At 43.0% G+C, this 22,125-nt stretch overlaps 1 protein-coding gene across 2 annotated transcripts in view; it reads left to right on the top strand.

Moving 5' to 3' along the window:
• The first annotated feature begins 19,092 nt into the window (after positions 1–19,092).
• Positions 19,093–22,125, top strand: part of ANO6 (anoctamin 6) — a 230,339-nt gene continuing 227,306 nt past the window's right edge. The window contains exon 1 of one of the 2 annotated variants that reach the window (XM_061129479.1): positions 19,093–19,341. In XM_061129479.1, coding sequence (XP_060985462.1) covers positions 19,269–19,341 — 73 coding nt within the window. In that variant the 5' untranslated portion in view covers positions 19,093–19,268. The remainder of the gene's footprint in view (positions 19,342–22,125) is intronic. The other variant, XM_061129487.1, reaches the window with a different exon arrangement.

Raw genomic sequence — 22,125 nt, 5'->3', positions numbered from 1 at the left:
GGACAGAGGACCCTGGCAGGCTACAGTCCATGGGATCGCAAAAAGTTGGACATGACTGAGAGATTAACACTTCACTTCACACATGTATACACCATAGCTTTTGCCTCCATCACTGGAGCATTTTAAATGGAGTACAGAAAGATCCCAGCACAGTGTTTTACATTCTCATACCAAACTGAAAAAAGGATCCCATGCTCAATGCTCAAAAATTAAGACATGTTTTGGTAAATAAAGGGAAGCAGAGGAAAAAAAAAGAAAAAAGGGGAAGCAGAATTCATTTCAGTAGGGCTTCTGTGAGTTTCTAAGGGAGGCACAGAATGGAGCATTTCCATCACATGTTTAACCACCAAAGTCTCCTTTATTCTTTTTAGTTTTTAACTTTTTTCTTTTTTAACCAGGACATGTCAAAGGCCTGGAATACTAAACTGAAAGACTGTTTTAAAGTCTCAGTGATTCAACAGACGTTTCAGAATCAGTCAGACACAGTGATGAAGAATAAGCAGCTATTAGTCATCAGGCATTACCCTAGCTGCTGGGAGCGTGCGTGTGTGCTGACTCACTTCAGTTATGTCTGACTCTTTGTGACTCTATGGGCCATAGCCAGCCAGGCTCCTCTGTTCACAGGTTCTCCAGGCAATACTGGAATGGGTTGCCAAGCCCTCCTCTAGGGGATCTTCCTGACACAAGGATTGAACCTGCATCTGTTACATCTCCTGCATTGGCAGGCAGGCTCTTTACCACTAGCACCATCGGAGAAGCCCAGGGGGTTAGAATAGACAAAGTACTTGCCCTCAGAGAACTTACATTTACTGAACAGAGATAGGTAACAATAACAAATAAATAAGAAAGCTTCACAAGTGCAGTGAAGAAGATGAAAGAGCCTTATGGGATCCATTTGACCTGAGAGCTGAATGAAAAAGAAGTCTTCCGTGTGAAGACTGGAAGGAATACTTTGAGGAAGGAAGAGCAGCAAATGTAAAGACCTTGACATGGAAACCCATTTTGACTGATGTTTGCAGAAGTGAAAGAAGTAAGTGTCTGGAGTGGTTCCAACAAGAGCGGAGTGAAGGGAGATAAAGGCAGCGACCAGCATGGTTAAGTAAGGGAATATATTTGTCCAGCTAAATGTGGCAATAAGACACTGGACCCTCTTGCTTGGGATTTGTTAATTTGTTATCATTTTTTCATTTTTTATCTTGAGCTACTTTCAAAATTCAGAGAAGATGCAAAAATATACAAAAAACTCCCATATACCTTCCACCCATGTGCCCCTACAAAACCATAGCATAACCATTGAAATTAGGAAGTTGATACAAACCTATAAGCTAAGAGACCCCATTTAATTTCTACAATATTCCTAATAATATACTTTATAGAAAACTGTCATCTTTAGGTAGAAGATTCAATCTAAAACCATGGGTTTAATTTAATTGTCATATCTCTTTACTCTACTTCAACCTGGAATAGTTCCTCTGCCTTTCCTTGTCTTCCAAGACCTAGACATTTTGAAAGGTTGCAGGCCAACTATTCTGCAGAATGCCCCTCAGTTTGGTTTCCTCTGAGGTTTCTTCAAAATTAGATTCACATTATGCCTTTTCAGTAGGAAATTCACACAAGTTGTGCTGTATTCTTATCAGCCAACATGTAATAGAGTGCATGACATTAATTTGTCTCATTCCTAATAACGTTAATTTTGATTAAGGAGGATCTATTCCTATTTCTTCACTCTAAAATGAATATTTTTAGCCCAGGTAATAAGTTATCTTGTGAAAGAAAAACTTTCAGGTTATGTAAATATCCCATTCCTCAATAAACTTTTACTGCCTGGTTTTATTGGGTCCATTGATGATTTATGCCTGAATCATTATCATTGGGGTTGTTCAGTGGTGGTTTCTTAATTTCACCATTCATTCAACATTTATTAGTTGCATTCTGGGAGGCGATCACGATGGCAGAACGGAGAATGTAGAATTCACCTTCCCCCATGAGCACATCAAAAATACCTGGAAGACAAATGGATCACCATCTTAGTTATGACAATTCCATGCTCTAAAGGAGTATCTCCCACTTATGGAGTTGGTAATGGGGACTTGTATTAGGGAAGAGTTTGCATGTTTCTTAACATCAAAAATTATGTTCCTCTGTTAGGGGGATGGTTTCTAAAAGGTTAATTTTATATGTTGCCCAGGAATTGCAGGGTTTCCCTGTGGCTCAGACACTAAAGAATTTGCCTGCCATGCAGCAGACCCAGGTTCATCTCCTGGGTTGGGAAGATCCACCTGGAGAAGGGAGTGACAACCCACTCCAGTATTCTTGCCTGGAAAATCCCATAGTCGCAGATAATCAGAAACAACTGAGTGACTAACACAAACAGAGAAATTGTATCTTACTAATAAACGTTTTATAATTGATTAAAAAATACATCTAAAATGGATAAACAACAATGTCCTATATATAGCACAGGGAACTTTGTTCAATGTTATGTGGCAGCCTGGATGGCAGGAGAGTTTAAGGGAGAATGGATACATTTATACGTATGACTGAGTCCCTTTGCTGCTCACCTGAAACTATCACTACATTGTTAATCGACTATACTCCAATATAAAATAAAAAGTTTGAAAACAACAAAAAAGACATCTACATGTGGAGCAGCTCTCACTGTAAACAAGCTGGAGACTGGCAGAAAGGTTTTCCTACAGCCAAGGCAGAAAGGTAACATTCACATGGGGTCAGGTATGAAGACAGAAGTAGCAATCAGGTAGGTACCTTGCTCCTAGCAGGGGATATAGAAGAGAAGGTGAATATCATGGGCTCTGAGATCCTCCCTGAGAAATGAGGGGTTCAAGCCATATATTGGGAAGCCCAGCCCTGGGGTTCAACACCAGGAAGAAAAGTCATCCTAGCTAATTTGGAAACCAGTGAGACATAGAGGAAGGCTGTCAGAAACTAAGCGTTCACTCCTGAAGAACGCACACACAGAACTGCTCACTCTTGGGAGGATGATCGAGAAGAGGAAACGCCCTGGAGCTCCGGCTGGTTTCCTGTGCCAACCCAGCACGTGCTCCGACTGCACCAGGCACCTCCTCCAGCCCTTCCTTCTCTGATGCAGCTTCACTCTAGCGGGAGGTCTGCCATGGCTACCTCAAAGGAAGGAAAAGGAAGAAAAGCAATGAATTTGTTTAAAGACAAAAATAAGGGAAGAGAAGAGAGGACAAAAAAAAACACTGAAGGATTTCCCCTTTTTTAAAGGGGAAAATTTTTTTTTAAATAAAATTTAACCCAGTGGGTGGGGTTAGACGATTGGCTTGCCGAGATTTCCTGGTTAGGGAAGCTTGCGTCATTTAAAACACAAAAAATAGGGAGAAGAGTATACTGACCCCTCTTAGTCCCTGACTAGTTTTGTTTGTCAATACCCCTTCTTTCTGGATTATTTTGAAACAGCTCCAGAAATCATATCATTTTATCTACAAAGTTGTCTGCGTGCACATAAAAACTTTTAACCACAATACTACTATCACACTTTAAATATTCATTGTTGTTTTTCTTGTTGTCTAGTCGCTAAGTCGAGTCTAACTCTTTGCAACTACGTCATGCCAGGCTTCCCTGTCCTTCACTATTTTCCGGAGTTTGCTCAAACTCATGTCAGTTGAATTAGTGATGCTATCTGTCTCGTCTTCTGTTATCCCCTTCTCCTTCTGCCTTCAATTTTCCCAGCATCAGGGTCTTTTCTAATGAGTTAGCTCTTCATATCATGTGGCCGAAGTATTGAAGTTTCAGCTTCAGTATCAGTCCTTCCAATGAACACCCAGGACTGATCTCCTTTAGGATTGACTGGTTGGATCTCCTTGCGGTCCAAGGGACTCTCAAGAGTCTACTCCAGCACCACAGTTCAAAAGCATCGATTCTTCAGGGCTCAGCCTTCTTTATGGTCCAACTCTCACATCCATATGTAACTATCTCATAATTGTGTCTTAACATCATTAAACATCTAGGGAATGTTCCAGTTTCCTCAGTTGTGGAGGGTTTTAAGCAGGGACAGAAAATATTCATCTAGAGATTTTCAAAGAATCTCTTTAGTCACTGAATGAAGAATGGGTTGTAGGGTAGCAAAGAGGGAAATTAAGAAGATCAGATAAAATTTTTCTGACTGCTTTAGTCATCTATGATGGTTACTTGGATCAGGGTGCATCATGGGAGATAACAAGATGCTTAATGCATTTTGGAAGTAAAATGAATCATGTCTGTTGAATAGATAGGATATGGATGCAAGAAAAAAAAGAGGAATGAAGAAGCATTCCTTTGATTATACCATCAATTTCCACCCCTTCTTTCCCTCTGTTGAACTTATCTTCCAAAACTCAATCCTAGTTATATCAAACTGTCCACCTATTTGATACATGGACCTGAGTATCAGAATGTGCCTGGAAAAAAATATGAGCATGCTAACAGGTTTTCCTTTAGATTCTTGACCTCATATGGGTCTCTAGTGTGATCCTATGCTATTTCACTAGTACATTTACTTTCCCAACCTTCTCTCTGTTTAAACATCCTTCCACATTCTCATGCTTGCTACTGACCTGTGTTTTCTATTTTAGGGGTTTTCATGTTTCTCAGTGGGTAAAGAATCTGCCTGCAATGCAGGAGATGAGGGTTCGATCCCTGGGTCAGGAAGCTCCCCTGGAGGAGAACATGGCAACCCACTCCAGTAGTCTTACCTGGAGAATCCCTTGCACGGAGGAGCCTGGTGGGCTACAGTCAGTAGGGTAGCAAAGAGTAGAACACGACTGAAGTGACTGAGCATGCTAGCATGCAGCATGCACAAGTAAATAGAATTATTAAATGATAGCTTTCAGATCTTAAGCACATTGTATTACATCAATCACAAAAAGACAAACACTATATAATTCTATGTACATGAGGTGTGTAAAGTAACTCAACTCAGAACAGAAAGGGGAGTGGTGCTTGCCAGGGCTGAGGGGAGGGGAAATGGGACTTTTTAAATGAGCATAGCGTTTCAGCTTTGCAAGAAGACATTCTAGAGATCTGTTGCACAACGTGAATATATGTAACCCTATGGGACCTATATTTAGAAATGCTTAGGATGGTAAATTTTACCTTACATGGTCGTTATCACAATTAAAGGAAAACAAACTCTTTCAGTCTGCAGTGTAATCCACTCTCAGTCAGGGCCATGGTGTCCACCCCAGGTTTCCTGTCCCTGGCCATGCCTCCCTTACCATCTGATCTCAGACACTTCCATATTCAAGCAGAGGTGCCAATGAAGACAAAACAGAGACATCTGTGCAGAGCTACTGCCACAAGAAAACCCTGCCAATACAGAAAGAAACGTCAAGGTATCTAGCGGAAAGTCTCAGAACTTTCAGGCTGCAGCCCAGAGTACAGAGGAAGTTGCCCCATGAACCCGTCCCTGAAGAGAAGCTGTTGGGACCCCCGAAGAAGTCTGAGGAAGATACTAAGAACGGAATGCAGGTGATGGAGGACTGGCCAGGATGGCACAGCGAGCAACAAATCTCAGCATTACCAACCAGAATCTATGCCAAGGAACTCGGGAAGCGGAGGAATGGGGACGTGTGTGCTGCTCGGGGTGGGTGAGAACTGATTGCCCCCAATGCCTGGAGGATAGAGCCAAGACCCAAGTATCTGGCTCTTTTTTAAAATTCAATAATGTTGAGGGGCTTCAAGGCCAGTTTGGGGGGAAATTTAATGTTCAGCTGGACCCACCACTCCATTCTTGGGCATGTATTTGTTGCCTGTACTATGCAACCAGAATGAGATTTAGCACTTGTCAAAACACCCTAGCAGAGCACTTACTATGAATTGGCTGCTAATTCTAGGACATCTTTTGTGATTCCTTCCATGATAATCTACAGGGCAAAAATGTGTAATTGCTGAAAGTAACACATGAAAATAAACACACACAAATAAATGTTTCTTTATAGATACCCATTAGTGCAGATTGTTTACCTGCTAAAACAGCTTTGTCTCAGAAGTACAATACACCTTCCAAATGTTGGGTCAAGATAAGGGAGAGTATAAACCAGGATTGGCAAACTTTCTGTCAAGGTGAATATTTAAAGATTTGCAGGCCATTTGGCTCAGTAAATGATCCCAAGAAGGCTTAGATAATTCTCTGCGTTGACTACACTCATAAAATGCGTTCCTTCTTGTGAGTTGCAAAAATATCTAGCAAAGTTCTAGCAAAAGGGATTTTACCTCATGTTCACTCACAAAGTTATTTGTGAATTAAATGCTAGTGAAAATGAAGATCATAAAGCAGTCAATGGGCCGTGGGGAATCATGCCTTCATGTTTGTCACTTCCCTAAACCATTACTCTAGTTGTTATAGAAAGTCGTTTCTAATTTCTGGAAGTGTGAGACCCTCATGTCATTTTTTCCCGATGCCTCACCTAGCTTGGGTCCCAGGTGGTTCCAGTAGTAAAGAACCCACCTGCCAATGCAGGAGACTCTGGTTCCATCCCTGAGTGGGGAAGATCTCCTGGAGAAGGGCATGGCAACCCACTCCAGTATTCTTGCTTGGAAAATCCCATCAACAGAGGAGGTAGGAGGCAGGTACAGTCCATAAGGTCACAAAAAGCCAGACACAACTGAAGTGACTTCGCATACACCTAGCTTAGCAGAGTATTATATATTTTAAAAATGGGATTAAGGACTTCTCTGGTAGTCCAGTGGTTAAGAACCTGCTTGCCAATGCAGGGGACACAGTTTTGATCCCTGGTCTGGGAAGATTCCACATGCCATGGGGCAACTAAGCCCGTGTACCACACTACTGAGTCCATGCTCTAGAGCCTGTGTGCTGCAACTACTGAAGCCCTTCAGCCCTAGAACCCAGGCTCTGCAACTAGAGAAACCACCGCAATGAGAAGCCAGTGCACGACAGCTAAAGAGTAGCCCTCACTTGCTACAACTAAGGCAGCCAGTGTGCGGCAACGAAGCCCCAGCACAGCCCAAAACAAATACACAAACATTACGAATGGGATTAAAATCAAAATAACTTTGAAATTTTGTTATAGGAATCCCCCTCCTCACTAGCAATGACTTAGATTCCGTAGTATCAAACTGGCTGTGTGAACATTTAGGGATATTTGATATTTCCCATTCTGTACAGCAGCTGAGGACCAGCTGTAGGCAAAGCTGAAGCCTCCGCGCAGTTTCATAGGCAAAGAACATAAAACAAGACAGAACAAAAGCCATGTAGGAAAGCTTCTTTTTTAAGAAAGCGTCCTGCCCACCGCTAATCTACCTGTCCTGACACTGTGATTCCAATCTAAGCCAGGACTGTCGGTAATCCTTATCCTAGATGTTGCTGCGATGCTTCTGCCACTGCAGGGAAGTGAAGCAGCCCTGAGTTGGGGCTTTGGAGACTGCCAGAGGGGAGGCACTTTTTTCACTCTATTCCAACCTCTTCAAGTGAAGTCCATTTGTCAATCTTCCCTAGCAAAATAAAACCAAAATTATCTACCTCTGAAAATTTAGTAACCGAAAAGCTATCTGAGTCTTTGCTGGTGGCTTGCTGGAATTCATTTGCTAATGTGCAGGGGACATGGGTTTGACCCCTGGTCTGGGAAGATCCCACATGCCCAGGGCAACTAAGCCTGTGTGCCACAACTACTGGGCCCACAATCAGCAACTACTGAACCCCATGTGCCTAGAGCCCATGCTCTGCAATAAGAGACATCCCACAATGAGAAGTCCATACACCCCAGAATAGTAAATAAACAAATAAATTTATTGTTGTTGCTTAGTCACTAAGTTGTGTTTGACTCTTTGTGACCCCATGGACTGTAGTCCGCCAGCCTCCTCTCCATGGGATTCCCAGGCAAAAATCCTGGAATGGGTTGCCATTTTCTTCTCAGGGGATCTTCCTGACCCAGAGATCAAACCCTCGTCTCCTGCACTGGCAGGTAAGTTCTTTACCACTGAGCCACAAGGGAAGCTCAAATAAATAAATATTTTTTTAAAATTATCTGCATTAATTCATTGCTTTTAAGCAGAGCCACAGGTAATCTGGCCTAAATTGCCCTTAAGAAGACAATTCTAATCTCAAATTTCTACTTTGCCAATATTAGAACATGCTTTCCTCAGAACTCAGGTTATCACAGAATCAAAGAGATTAATGCCCTTATCAAAGGCCACTTTCCCACTTCATTTACTCATTTTTCTGTACATAAGAAAGATGGATCTTGGGGGATGATAATAAATCAATATAGAATCTAGAAAATCAGTTACAATCTGAGTTCTCTCTTCCCTGGAGCAAATCAACCCAATCCTTGGTACTAGCTCGGAAGCTGACACATGTATTTGTCTTTTCTTCAATAAATAGAGAACACGTGAAGAAGGAGTTTACTTTCACCAGGAGGTACAAGACCCCAGGGCCCTTTTTTAAGATTATAAACTGACAGGTCATTTCCACGTCGAGTGGGTGGAGCCAGCAATTTTGCACCCTAGCCTTGCTACTTGTGTATATGCTGTTGGTCCTTGAGGCCAGTGCTCCTACCTCAAGAGGCCCTAGAGTAAGGTGGTTAGAGGCAAAGACCCTGGAGTCACACTGTTTGGGTTCAGACCTTGACCTGATGGAAAGATCTGGCATTTGTTAGGTAGCTTGGTGCTCGAACCTAGCACCAATAATGGTAGAATAATCTGCACATGTATACTTCCTACTGTAATGCCACATGGAAACAACAGCATCTCCTACGACAGATTCTTGCCAAAAATATTTTGCTTGAATCTAATAACCTCTCATTTAATGTCCAGTCTATAGCATATGCTAGACATTGAACAGCATTAGGGGGAAAAAATCATTCACGTTTTCTTCTCCTGGAAACATCAAGGAATATAATCAGTTGCATGTGTGAAATGTATAAGATGTATAAAAGCCTTGACCATTAAAATCTCTGAGGTTTAAATATGGATTAGGTATTAGTTGGTATGAGAGAAGTATCTTCTTTGTGAACATATTATTTACGTAGGGATGGTATATTATGAGGTCTCCAGGAATAACATGATTCAGTGAAATATATGCAGAGAGACAAACAGATAAAACATATAGAACAGAATATTTGCAATTGCTGAGACTTGGTGATGAATGTATAGATGTCTGTTACACTGTTCTTTCAACTTTTCTGTATGTCTGAAAGCTTTCCAAATAAACATTTGAGGGGAAAATGATAGCTTCTACAGCTCCTACCTAAACATTTACCAGCACACCTGCATCTGCATTCATATACTGTGTCTCTCCTGTGGTTTTTGTGATGGAAGTTTTATTTTGCTTTGTACAGTCATTGTCGCCATGATTTAGCAGAGCGTATCACTTTCACTTACCTGAGGACATCATGTCAGCAATTTTTCCTTTTCTCCCCCACATGAAAAATTTTCCCTCTTTTGGCCCACATACCATTCTACCTACTAATGCATTTTCCCACTACCTTTTACAAAAAACCCCAATTCAATTTCATAAATATTTAATGAATACCTACTACTTGCTGAGGATGTAGTAATGAATGAAAGACAAAACCACCGCTCTCGTGGACCTCATCTTTTAGTTGGTGAACACAGATAATAAACAAAATAAGTAAACAAATGATGTATGAGAGGAGGCTAGGAAATAAAGAGAAAATATAGCAAAGTAAGAAAGAGGGAGTACGTGTGTAGATGTATCCAGGTGTGCTAACGACCTGTATGAAACATTGTACAGACAGAGCCTTGTACCAAGGCACTTGGCAAGCAAAGCCTCAGCTAGAATTCAGGCTTCACTTTATTCCCCTTGACCAGACACCTGTATAGAATAAACATCCTGCACAACCATGTGGAGTGACTCTGGAGATTTTGCAATTTAAATAGAGTGGCTTTGTAAATACCTTGGATTTTCCTAGTGTTAGAATAAAGAGCTGTTGTTGAGCAAAGAGCAATATGATCTGACTCTGGTGATGCTTCCAGCATCACTTTGACTACCATGTTGAGAATAGACCTCAGGGAGACAAAGGTGGAAGCAGGGAAACCAGGTAGAAAAATAACTCAAGGAAGAGAGGATGATGTCAGAGGAGATGTTTGTGGTAAAGGTGGTGTTTAGTGGTTCAACTCTAGATGTATATTTTAATAGACTTAAAAGAATGTGATGGCATGGATATGGGGTATACCAGAAAGAGAGGAATTGAAGATGACTCAAGGGTCTGGGGCCTGAGCAATCAGAGGATGAATTGATTATTTGAGATGGAGATTATGCGTAGACCAGAGTTTGGAAGACCGGAAGTTTCACACTGGATACGAAATTTTCACTGCTTGTTAGAATCCAAGTGGAGGTGGATATAGAAGTCTAGAGTTCACGTGTCTCAGACAGTTTCATGTCTCCTTGAGAGGGTTGTCTGCTGGCATCATTATCACTTCCTCTTTCTTCCTTCCCCTGTGCACTTGTGGTATGTTAAGAAATGCACTTTGTCTTTTCCTCTAGTCTCTAGCACAAACCTCAAATCCTTGGAACTTACCTTAAAAAAAATTTTTTTCCCCTTTATTTGGCTGCACCAGGCCATAGCTGTGGCATGTGGGATCTAGTTCCCTGACCAGGGATTGAACCTGGGCCCTCTGCCTTGGGAATGTGGAATCTTAGCCACTGGATGACCAAGGAAGTCCCTTTTGGAATTTTCTGAGTGATAAGAGTGTCTTCTGTCCTTCATCAGGACCCCCTTTTGAGCTGATGCTAATGAGGTGACTTAGGGTGGTGCTCCTGGGTAGCCTTAGGATGGGGCTAGTTACTCACGTGATTAGAGTTAGAGCTTCCAGCCCCAACAACCAACCTCTGAGGAGGGGAAGGAAAGTGCTGCAGATTAAGCTCTATAAAAACCCTTGAAAACAAGATCTGATGAGTTTCTGGGGGTGGTGAGCACGTGCACAGGCTGGGGGGATGGTGCACCCCGGTTCTATGGGGACAAGACTCCTGCACTTGGGATGCTTCTGGATCTTGCCTTGTGCACCTGCTCATCTGTTTCCTCTAGAAAATTCTTTTGATAAACTGGTAAATGTAAATAAATGTTTCTCTGGGTTCTGTGAGCAGTTCTAGCAAATTAATCAAGTCCAAGTTGGGGCTGTGGGAACCTCCAGTCCATAGCAGGTTGGCCAGAAGCTTCGGTGACAACCTGGACCTGTGATTGGCATCTGAAATGGAGGAAGGGATGCAATTTTGTGGGACTAAACACTTAGCTTATGTGATCTGATGCTTTCTCTAGGTAAATAGTGTCAGAATTGAGTTAATTGTAGGACACATAGTCAAGTGCCCGTTGAGAACTTCAGACTTACTTGTGGTTTGGACAAAACATATTGGAGAACTAGTTTCAGATTTTTGTCCCCTACCACTTATTTGCAACTGAGGTCACTGTTGACCTCCCATTGTTAAATCCAATGACCAATTCTCTTCACATCCAAAGAAAACTATTCCAGGTACAGAAAAGTTAGAAGTCTTTGCAAAGTCATCTTATCAAGTTTATTTGACACAGGAGGTCATTTTATCCTTTTCAAAAAAATTTTTTTTTCTAATTTCATTAACTCATTTTTAAAATATTTTTTCTACTTTAAATTTTTTTTTCTCATTTTTGTTTTATTAAAACATTGTTTTTTCTTCAAACCCTTGTGTCGAGGGCTGACTTTCAATAGATCGCAGCGAGGGAGCTGCTCTGCTACATACGAAACCCCTATCCAGAAGCAGGTTATTTACGAATGGTTTAGCATCGGGTTCCCCACATCTCCCTTTTTGGAAAAAAAATTTTAAGTGAACCTCACCCTTTTCTGTTGTTCCTCATTCCTCACTGAACTCTCATTCCATGTTTCCTTTGCTGGTTTTTCCTCATTTTCTCAATGCAGTGGAGAGTCTTAGAGCTCAATCCCATGGACTTATCTCTTTATATAGATTAATTTTCCAAGCAGTCTTTTCCAGTCCTAAGTTTATATCTCCAGTGCAGATTTCTCCTCCAAGCTCCAGACCCATGATTACTGAACATCTCCACATGAATATCTAATATTGACTTCAGATTTATGGATCCAAACTCAAACTCCCTTATCCCTTACTGCCTTCTAGTTCTTCCACATCTCAAAACCACAACTCCATTCCCCTAGTTACTCACATCAAAACTTTGGAGTCATTCTTAACTCCCTTTTGTTCTAATATTCATATTCACTGTATCAGAAACTCTTTTAAGATCTACCTTAAAATATATCTATAATCCACATCTACCACTACCATTCTGGTTCAAGACTATCACCCCTTGTCAAAATTAAAGAACTTTATCTCTTAACTGATTTCTTTCTTTTACACTTCCTCTTGCATAGTCTGATAAAGTCAGAAGGATCCTTTTAAATATAAGTCCAATTATGCCATCCGTTTGTTCAAAACGTTCCAAAGTTTTTCCACATTATTCATAGTAAATACCCAAGTCTTCTGATGGCAAAAGTGATTTGCAGCACTCCCCCTTCCCCACCAAGCTTGACCTCCTACCTCTCTCCTCCTCCATCACTAACACTACAGTCACCAAGGCCTCTCTGTTTTTCTTGAAGACACTAAACATACTTGTCATCAAGGCTTTTGCACTTGCATTTACCTCTCCTTAAAACTGTTCTTTCAGATACTTACATATCTTATTCCCTCACTTTCTTCAGATCTCTGCTAAAAATGTCACCTTAGCAGAGAGGTTTACCTTAACCACTCTGTAAATCCATCCCCGAACCATCATTCCCTATTATCCTTGCCCAGGCAAATAAGGCAAATGTACTTATTTGGGAATTCCAGTGGATGCTGTCCAGTCGTTCAGTTGTGTTCGACTCCTTGTGATGCCATGGTCTGTAGCACACCAGACCTCCCTGTCCCTCACAATCTCCCAAAGTTTGCTCAAATTCATGTCCATTGCATTGGTGATGCCATCCACCCATCTCTTCCTCTGACACCTTCTTCTTCTTCCCTCAACCTTTCCCAGCATGAAGGACTTTTCTAATGAGTCAGGTGTTTGCATCAGGTGACCAAAATACTGGAGCTTCAGCTTCAGCATCAGGCCTTCCAATGAGTATTCAGGATTGACTGGTTTGATCTCCCTACTCTCCAAGAGACTCTCAGGAGTCTTCTCCAGCACCACAGTTTGAAGGCATCAATTCTTTGGCACTCTGCCTTCTTTACAGTCCAGATTTCATAACTGTACGTGACCACTGGGAAGACCACAGCCTTGATTATATGGACCTATGTCAGCAGAGTAATGTCTCTGCTTTTCAACACACTGTTTAGGTTTTTCATAGCCTTCCTGCCAAGAAGCAACCGTCTTCCGATTTCATGGCGGCAGTCACCATCCAAAGTGATTTTAGAGCCCAAGAAGAGGAAATCTGTCACTACTTCCACCTTTTCCCCTCCTGTTTTCCAAGAAGTAATGGAACCATATGCCATGATCATAGTGTTTGTTTTTTTTTTTTTTTTAATATTTAGTGTTAAGTCAGCTCTTTCACTCTCTTCCTTCACCCTCATCAAGAGGTTCTTTAGTTCCTCTTCACTTTCTGCCATTAGAGTGGTATAATCCTCATATCTGAGGCTGTTGATGTTTCTCCTGCCTATCTTTTTTTTTAAATTAAATTATTTAACTGGAGGATAATTACTTTAAAATATTGTGATTTTTTGGCCATACATCAACATGAATCAGCCACAGGTATACAGGTGTTCCCCCATCCTGAACCCCCCTCACACCTCCCTCCCTACCCCATCCTTCTGGGTTGTTCCAGAGCCCTAGCTTTGGGTGCCCTGCTTCATGCATCGAACTTGCACTGGTCATCTATTTAACATATAGTAATAAACATGTTTAATGTTATTCTCTCAAATCATCCCACTCTCGCCTTCTCCCATTGACTCCAAAAGTCTGTTCTTTACATCTGTGTCTCTTTTGCTGACCTGCATGTAGGATCATCATTACCATCTTTCTAAATTCCATATATACGTGTTAATATACAGTATTTATTGTTCTCTTTCTGCTTACTTCACTCCGTATAATAGGCTCCAGTTTCATCCATCTCATTAGAATTGACTCAAATGCATTTCCTTTTCATAGCTGAGGAATATTCCATTGTGTATATGTACCTACCACAACTTCCTTATCCATTCATCTGCCAAAGGACATCTAGGTTGCTTCCATGTATAGCAATTGTAAATAGTTCCAGCCTATCTTAATTCCAGCTTGTAACTCATCCAGCCCGGCATTTCTCATGATGTGCTCAGCGTACAGGTTAAATAAACAGGGTGACAGCAGACAGCCTTGTCATACTCCTTTCTCAGACCTGAACCTATCAGTTGTTCCAGACAGGGTTATAACTGTTGCTTCCTGAAAGAGACAAATAAATAAGTACATTTGTCTTGTCTTCATCCACTGGAATGGAAGGTCATGAGGGCAGTGATGTCATCTGTCTTTGTGTTTTTCTATTAAATCCCCAACATCCAGGAAAGTGGCCAGCAAACAGTCAGTTCTCAGGAACTAAGAATGGAGAATGGTGGTATGTATCAGAACAGTGACAATGGAGATGGCTCCCGAAGATCCCCACCTCTGGTCTTCATCTTCTGTATAAGCTCCCTCAATGATTAGAGCTGACTGCCCTGTATGACCAACAGCAGAAATGATAATGCATGATTTACAAAAGATGTTATAGCTTCCACCTCACTCTAAGTCACTATATTTGAGGCTAATCTTTTATGCCACCATTGCCATGACCTCTTTGTGGTTCTCCATGGAACTTTACAAGCTTGGAATCAGGATTGCCAGGATAAAAATCAATAATCTCAAATATGCGGATGACACTACTCTTATGGCAGAAGGTGAAGAACTAAAGAGCCTCTTGAAAGTGAAAGAGGAGAGTGAAAAAGCTGGCTTAAAACTCAACATTCAAAAAACGAAGGTCATGGCATCCAATTCCATCACTTCACGGCAAATAGACAGGAAAACAATGAAAACAGTAACAGACTTTATTTTCTTGGGCTCCAAAATCACTGCAGACGGTGACTGCAGCCATGAAATTAAAAGACGCTTGCTCCTTGGAAGAAAAGCTATGACCAACCGAGGCAGCATATTAAAAGTGAAGACATTACTTTGCCAACAAAGGTTTGTCTAGTCAAAGCTATGGTTTTTCCAGTGGTCATGTATGGATGTGAGAGTTGGACTATAAAGAACGCTGAGCACCAAAGAATTGATGCCTTTGAATTGTGGTGTTATTGAAGACTCTTGAGAGTCTGTTGGACTGCAAGGAGATCCAACCAGTCAATCCTAAAGGAAATCGGTCCTAAATATTCATTGGAAGGACTGACGCTGAAGCTGAAACTCCATAACTTTGGCCACCTGATGTGAAGAACTGAATCATTGGAAAAGACCCTGATGCTAGGAGAGATTGAAGGCAGGAGGAGAAGGGGATGACAGAGGATGAGATGGTTGGATGGCATCACCAACTCAATGGACATGAGTTTGAGTAAACTCTGGGAGTTGGTGATGGACAGGGAAGCCTGGTGTGCTACAGTCCACAGAGGTGCAGAGTTGGACATGACTGAGTGACTGAACTGAACTGACTTGGAACTTTTATTCTTGGTTTCTCTTCTGCCTTAAACTCAACTCCCTCAGTTTTATGTCTTGATCTCTTACTTCCTTTAAGTCTCTGCTAAAATGTCAAACTGTGCCGTTATGGAACAATGTAACAAAAGGCAAAAAACACGGGATGTATTTGAGATACCCTGAAAATAGGGTGGAGGCCATGGGATTTAGCAACTGATTGAATAGGAGGGAAAAGACAGAGAGGAAGGAATCAAAGTGAGGCTCAAATTATTGGCTTGTGTAACTAGTGGTGCCATTCTTAGTTTAGGGAAACAGATATTGGGCAGAGGTTATAAATTTAGTTTTAAACTTGCTGAATCTGAAATGTCTTAACAAATATCCAAGTGAAGATGTTCAAACAAGTAGGCAGATACACCATGTGCAACACAGAAGAGAAAGCTGAGCTGGAAATAAATATCCTGACATCAAGGCCAACTCTACAATTTGGAGGGCTCAGTGCAAAATGCAAATTCAGGGTCCCTTGTTCAAAGAGCCTTTGAGATCCATGAGCTGCTTGGTCTTCCTCCCAAAAATCTGCAGAACGGAATGCTCTAGATGGGGGTGGAGAAGTTGAGTCCCTTCCTATGGCCTCTAATCTCTAAACCACATCAGAGGTACACCTCCAAGAGACTAAAATTTCCAGGCTAGGATGCACTTGCACATGGGTCAGAGGCTCATTCCTAACAAGTCACGCCTAGGTGCACTGTGGCATTGACAATCCAGGACAGCTGCCACCGTGCCCTGCACACAAATGAACCTGACCTTCCCTGCACCTTTGCCCAAGTCTCTCCCTGGTCCTGGATGAGGTGAGAGGGAGAGTGTATAGGAGTGAAATGCCAGAAAATGAGAGGAGCTGGCAGCTGAACATATCCCCGAGAGGCAGAGAGGTGGCAGGAGGCATGCTCCACTCTGTCAATGGACTTCACTTAAAAAACAAAAACCCAAAGATACTGTTAGTAAAATCTTCAAGCTGGCAACCACAGAGCATTAAGACCTCAAGACCTCAAGTATATTAAGCCCTTCTGAGTGCTGGGCCGTGTGTGAATGAACTGTTGGTATGCCCATGAAACTAGCCCTGCTTGGAAAAGACAATACAGTTATAAGACTGAATGAGTTAAGTAGGGAAGAAAAGAGGTCTGAGGATGGGAGCCAGAAAAGTACCAACATTTAAGGCATGGGCAGAGAAAGATGGGCCATTCTGTGGCCAGACAAAGCTTGCAATTAATTAGAAGACCAATGAAGGGGAAGATACTTGGTCTATGATCCCTGACTTGGAAAAGCTTTGCCAGTTCTATCACCTGGCCACAAATTTATTTCATAAACTATTCATGATATAGATGATAATTTTTCAGAGTCAAAGGTGCGGTTCTTACCCAGGCCTGTTACCTGATTATTTTTGAAGCATATATTACTCAGTTGAAAAAAATAATGCAGGAAAGAAGCTGTTGGAAATAAAATGGATTAAATGAAATAATGGACTACTAATAATAAATTTACAACTAACCAAAGTAAATAATTCATTTCCCTTCTAGCAACAGTCACCTTTACATATAAGTCTAGCAATGTCTCTGCAACGTTTATCAGGCAAGAAAAATGTAAACTTCAAAATCTGCGAAGAATTTCAAATGATTCAGTGAAACCTAATGGAAAATCAATCACAAAAGTTTTCTAACTACTGATTAACACTGAACAAAATCCTAGGTCCAAAGAACTAGACTGTTTGGTGAAAGAACTATAGCAGGGAGTTGACGAGAATTTTAAAGCCTTAGAATTGGTGGGGAGGGACTTCCCTGGTGGTCCAGTGGCTGAGACTCCATGTTCCCAATGCAAGGGGCCCAGGTTTGATTCATAGTCCATGCTCCCAATGCTGGGGGCCCAGGTTTGATTCATGGTCAAGGAACTAGGTATCACATGCCATAACTAAGAGTTCACATGGAGCAACTAAAGATACTGCATCCTGCAACTAAGACCTGATGCATCCAAAGAATGTTAATCACATTCACATGTAACCAAAATACTTCTGGAATTTCTATTTTAGTAGGAACCATATTATAAACATTAGGGGCAAAGTTTACTAAAAGAAAATAATCTTTTCTCCTCATTTTTTCCCCTTCAGTCTCCTATCTTTAAAATGCTGTATTGGTTTCTCTTTATATTAAAAATAATTTTCCACCAAAAGTTTCCTTAAGAAGCAAATGTGTTTCCTGGATATTTTCTTAAAAGTAATTTCCTCATGTCTTACAATGCATATTCATAGCTGCTTTCTCACTCCCAGTGACAGTTAATCTCAATGCTTTCTTTCATAAGAAAATATGAGAAATAAGTATATAGGAGAATGAAATGCACAGATTTCGTGTCGTCTGAATATTCTCATTATCATAACAATTTTGGACTTAAGTGGAAAAAATACAAAAAGTTTCAATAAGTTTTAGGGGAACAATGAATATAACAAGGATTTCAAATGCACCTTCTGGCCCTTTGGAGAAGTCAAAATGGACCCATGGGAACTCACCAGCTTCTTTGGAAAAAAGTTCTGCTGATGTACAACCCCAGGAACCCGCAGTTCAAATTACCCCATGTGTCTGAAAGCAGAAATCCCTTTGTGTTTGTCTTACTGCTCCCTCTTGTTACCAGGAATGCATTCTTATACTCTTTGCCTCAACTTTATTTCAGTACTTTGTTTCCTCTGGTTATGATGGTTTTTCACACTGCTCAAGAGTACAGTTCACACCTAAGCATTGCTTGAGAGTAGAATTCACACCTAACCATAATGGAGGTCTTCGCTTCTTTTGCCCTTGTGACACGGAGGATGAAGCTTTCAAGATGACTTCTTGGCAATCATTTCTGACCACCCCCTGCATGCGCCCCTACGGGCGGGAGTAGGGGGCGCTTCTCCCGTCCCTAACCTAGCCTCACTAGATGCGGAAATCCTGCCTCTTGCGAACGTGTTTCTTTGGATCTCGCTCTCTTGGTCTTGTTTTCTTCTGTTGTTTCTTATCTGCGAGCTTGGCCTCTTTGTAATTGCCACCTCCCCATTCCCCTACAGAATACGTTTCCCCACTTGGAGTCAGAGGAATTGGTACTTTACGATCCGCCATGGGCTCCACTTCGCCTTTAAACACCATCCAGACTCGCTCGCCTAAAGGGTCTTTCCTGGGAGCTGCAGCAGCAGCGTCTCTCCCCTCTCGCGTAGTAGATATCAAAGAAAGCGGGCCCAGGACGTGCCCATATATGAACTTGAAACAGAGAGCTGCCTCGTTCGGAGTTCACGCTCTCGCCTCCCCCTTCGGCGAGTTCACTGGCGGGCACCGCGCGAGCACCAGCGACTCCCTCCTCTCTCCGCCTGACTTCCTTCTGGGAGCTCATAAAGCCGCGGCAGTTCAATCATTCCGCAGCGATCCCCGGCGCTCACTGGGCATGCTCAGTGGCCCGGCCCGGCCCGGCTCCGGCGGCCAGAGGTTGTCTTGGGCGCACCACTCGGGTCCGGATTCACCGAGCGCGGGCTGAGCACAGCGGCCCCTGCGCCGGGAGTGAGACGCGCCCTGCCGTCCCTGCCCGGGCGCCCGCCCCGTTAGAGAGCCGAAGTTCCGGACTCCAAGGAGCCCCCAACTTTGCGCCAAGTTCCCAGCTGCGGGGGGAGACATGCCCATGATGACCAGGGACGTTCTGCTAGAAATGGAGCTGGAGGAGGACGACGAAGAGGATGGGTATATCGGTGAGCGAGGAGTTTCCCCGGGGCCGGGGTGGGTAGGAGGGCGGCGCGGGGCCGGGCGCCCGTCCCCGAAATCCTCAGCCCACGCAGCAAGGACTAGGGGACTGCGCGTGGGCGCTGCACCCACCCTCGGCAGGTCGGGGGCGGAGGGACCGGGAGAAGGAAGCCCGCGCCGCCCGCCTGCGGCCGCAATGCGGTCGCTTCCAGCCGCCTCCCGGCTCAGCTCGCGGCGGGCGAGCTGGCGAGCGGGCGGCCCCGGGAAAGGACGGGGAGGCGCGGGTCTCCGCGTCAGTTTCGGGACGGGCGAGGGACGAGGGCCCTGATCGGGCATCGTAGATACAGGGAAGCCCCCGCGCGTGGAAGCCTTGACTTAGGACAACAAGTTTGGGTCATTTTCTCCGGCTCGAACTGGCACGGGGGATTCCGGGGAGCCAGCGCGGGCTGCCAGCCCGAGGGCGGGGTTCAAGGAGCGCGCCCTGGTAAGGAGAGCAGGGGTGTGACCCGCCTGAGGCCATCTCTAGGTGAAGGCAGACGCCCGGCCCTGGTACGGAGGGCTGGGGCTGGGTGGGGCGGCCCGGGACTGATTTGAGTCCGCTGGGCGTGGGCCGGGATCCTTTTTCTATCGGCGGCGCTGACAGGGGAAGTGATGCGGCGGAGGAAGCCCTGAGGCAGGGTAGACCGCTGGGCATTTCCTACCGGTCCAGGGGGCCCCGGAACTCGGGGGGAAGCCCTGCGTGCCCTATTTCTGGTTAAAAATGCTTTAGAAGTGGTGCACGGAGCTGAGGGAGAGCTATTTAAGAGTTAACCGAAAGGGGTGGGAGGAAATGAGGAAGGGGAAAGCAGTTGGAGGAGTGGAAAGTCAGGTCCCTAAAGAGAACACTGTCAGCTAATGATGACAGATAGAGCCCATCCGGAAGACTGGCAATTAAATTACCAGGCAGACTCCGACTCAGTTTCCTGGACGCCAAATCAGTTTCAATAACGTAACAGTTCCTGCTTATGTACTAACACTCTTATCTAATATATTCTTCTGTAATAACTTTAGTAGTAATTTTAGGAGTTAGGTGTGGTTTTTCGTTCACGTTTTGGGTACTGCTCATGTATTTATTTTTCTGTGTTTTCAACTCTATTGAGATATAATTGACATTTAACAATGTGTAAGTTTAAGGTAAAACATGTTTGACACATTTATTTATTGCAAGATGATCACCACCACAGCTAACACCTCCAGCATGTCACTTAATTACCATGCCTTTTTTGTGGTGAGAACATTTAGGGTCTAATCTCAAAGATACAGTGTTATTGACTCCAAGCACTGTGCTTAGATACCTGGAACTTACTCATTTTATAATTGGAAGTGTATCCTTGACTAACATCTCCCCAGTCTCCCCCACATTTTAGTGTTTCTGTGAGTTCACCTTTTTAAAATATTTCAGATATAAGTTACACAGTCTTCTCTTTCTGTCTTATTTCACTTAATGCCTTCAAGTTCCATCTGTGTTGTTGCAAATGACATGGATTTCCTTCTTTCTCATGGCTTAATATCCCATATTATATGCATGTGTGTATACCTATACATATCACATCATCTCTCTTCATTCACCTGTGGACAGATAATTATTCTCTTTCCATATCTTAGCTGTTGTAGGCACTGCTCATTTAAATCCAGAGACAAATTGAATAGAAGGTATTATATACTCCATACTTTCATTTACTTGAGAATAATTCACTAGGTATTCATCCATATGGAGGGGACAAATAGTAGTGTTCATTTTGATGGGAGAGAAAACTGAAGCTCACAGGTTGATTTGCCTAACTTCTCACACAGCTTATTAAGATTCAAACCCAGGTTTTCTGACTTGCAAGACCTGTGTAGATTGACGCCCTTCCACCTGGTCACTCCAGCTGTCAGGGTGTTATTATACTACTGTTTAGCAGGCTGTGGTAGTAAATCCTGTTTCCTGCAGTCCTGTGGAGGTCCTGTAATCAAATCCTGCAGGCCTTCAAAGTCAGATTCCCTGGGGATTCCCAGTCTCTTGGCTGGATCGCCAAGCTGGAGAGCCTGATGTGGGGCCTAGAACCTTCACAACAGTGTGACATCTTCTTTGGTCTTATTGTTCTCCAGCTTGTGGGTTGCCCACCTGCAGATACAGGATTTGACTTTATCGTGATTGTGCCTCTCCTACCATTTAGTTGTGTCTTCTCCTTTGTCCTTGGATGTGGGGTGTCTTTTCTTTTTTTTTGGTGGGTTCCGGTGTCTTCCTGTCAATGGTTGTTCAACAGCTAGTTGTGATTTGGTGCTCAGGCAGGAGAAGATGAGCACATATCCCTCTACTCCTCCAGCTTGACCCAGCTTCCTCAGTATACTAATACTGATTGTTTAGTCACCAAGTTGTGTCTGACTCTTGCGACCTGGTGAACTGTAGCCCACCGGGCTTCTCTGTCCATGGGATTCTCCAGGCAAGAATACTCGAGTGGGTTGGCATTTCCTTTGCCAGGGGATCTTCTGGAACCAGGGGTTGAGCTTGGATCTCCTCCTTCACAAATAAAAATTAAAGTAAGCAAGACTGAGCTTTATTAACCATGCCATCAGGAGATTTCACTTTAGGGGGGGTAAAAAAACCTAACTTGGGTTAGTCTGTATTTACCTGATGGTTGTATCAAGTCAGGCAGTGTAGATATATTTAAGAAAATAAATATGTCTATTCTTCTTTAATTCCACCCTTCAGAGTCTACTGATATTAATACTTTAGTGTATACAGGGGTCAAGTCAATATATTTTGTGTC

Source organism: Dama dama, chromosome 3, assembly GCF_033118175.1.
Source record: "Dama dama isolate Ldn47 chromosome 3, ASM3311817v1, whole genome shotgun sequence".
NCBI lineage: Eukaryota > Metazoa > Chordata > Mammalia > Artiodactyla > Cervidae > Dama > Dama dama.
Note: the sequence above shows the minus strand (reverse complement) of the source record. Positions and strands in the feature narration are given on the sequence as shown.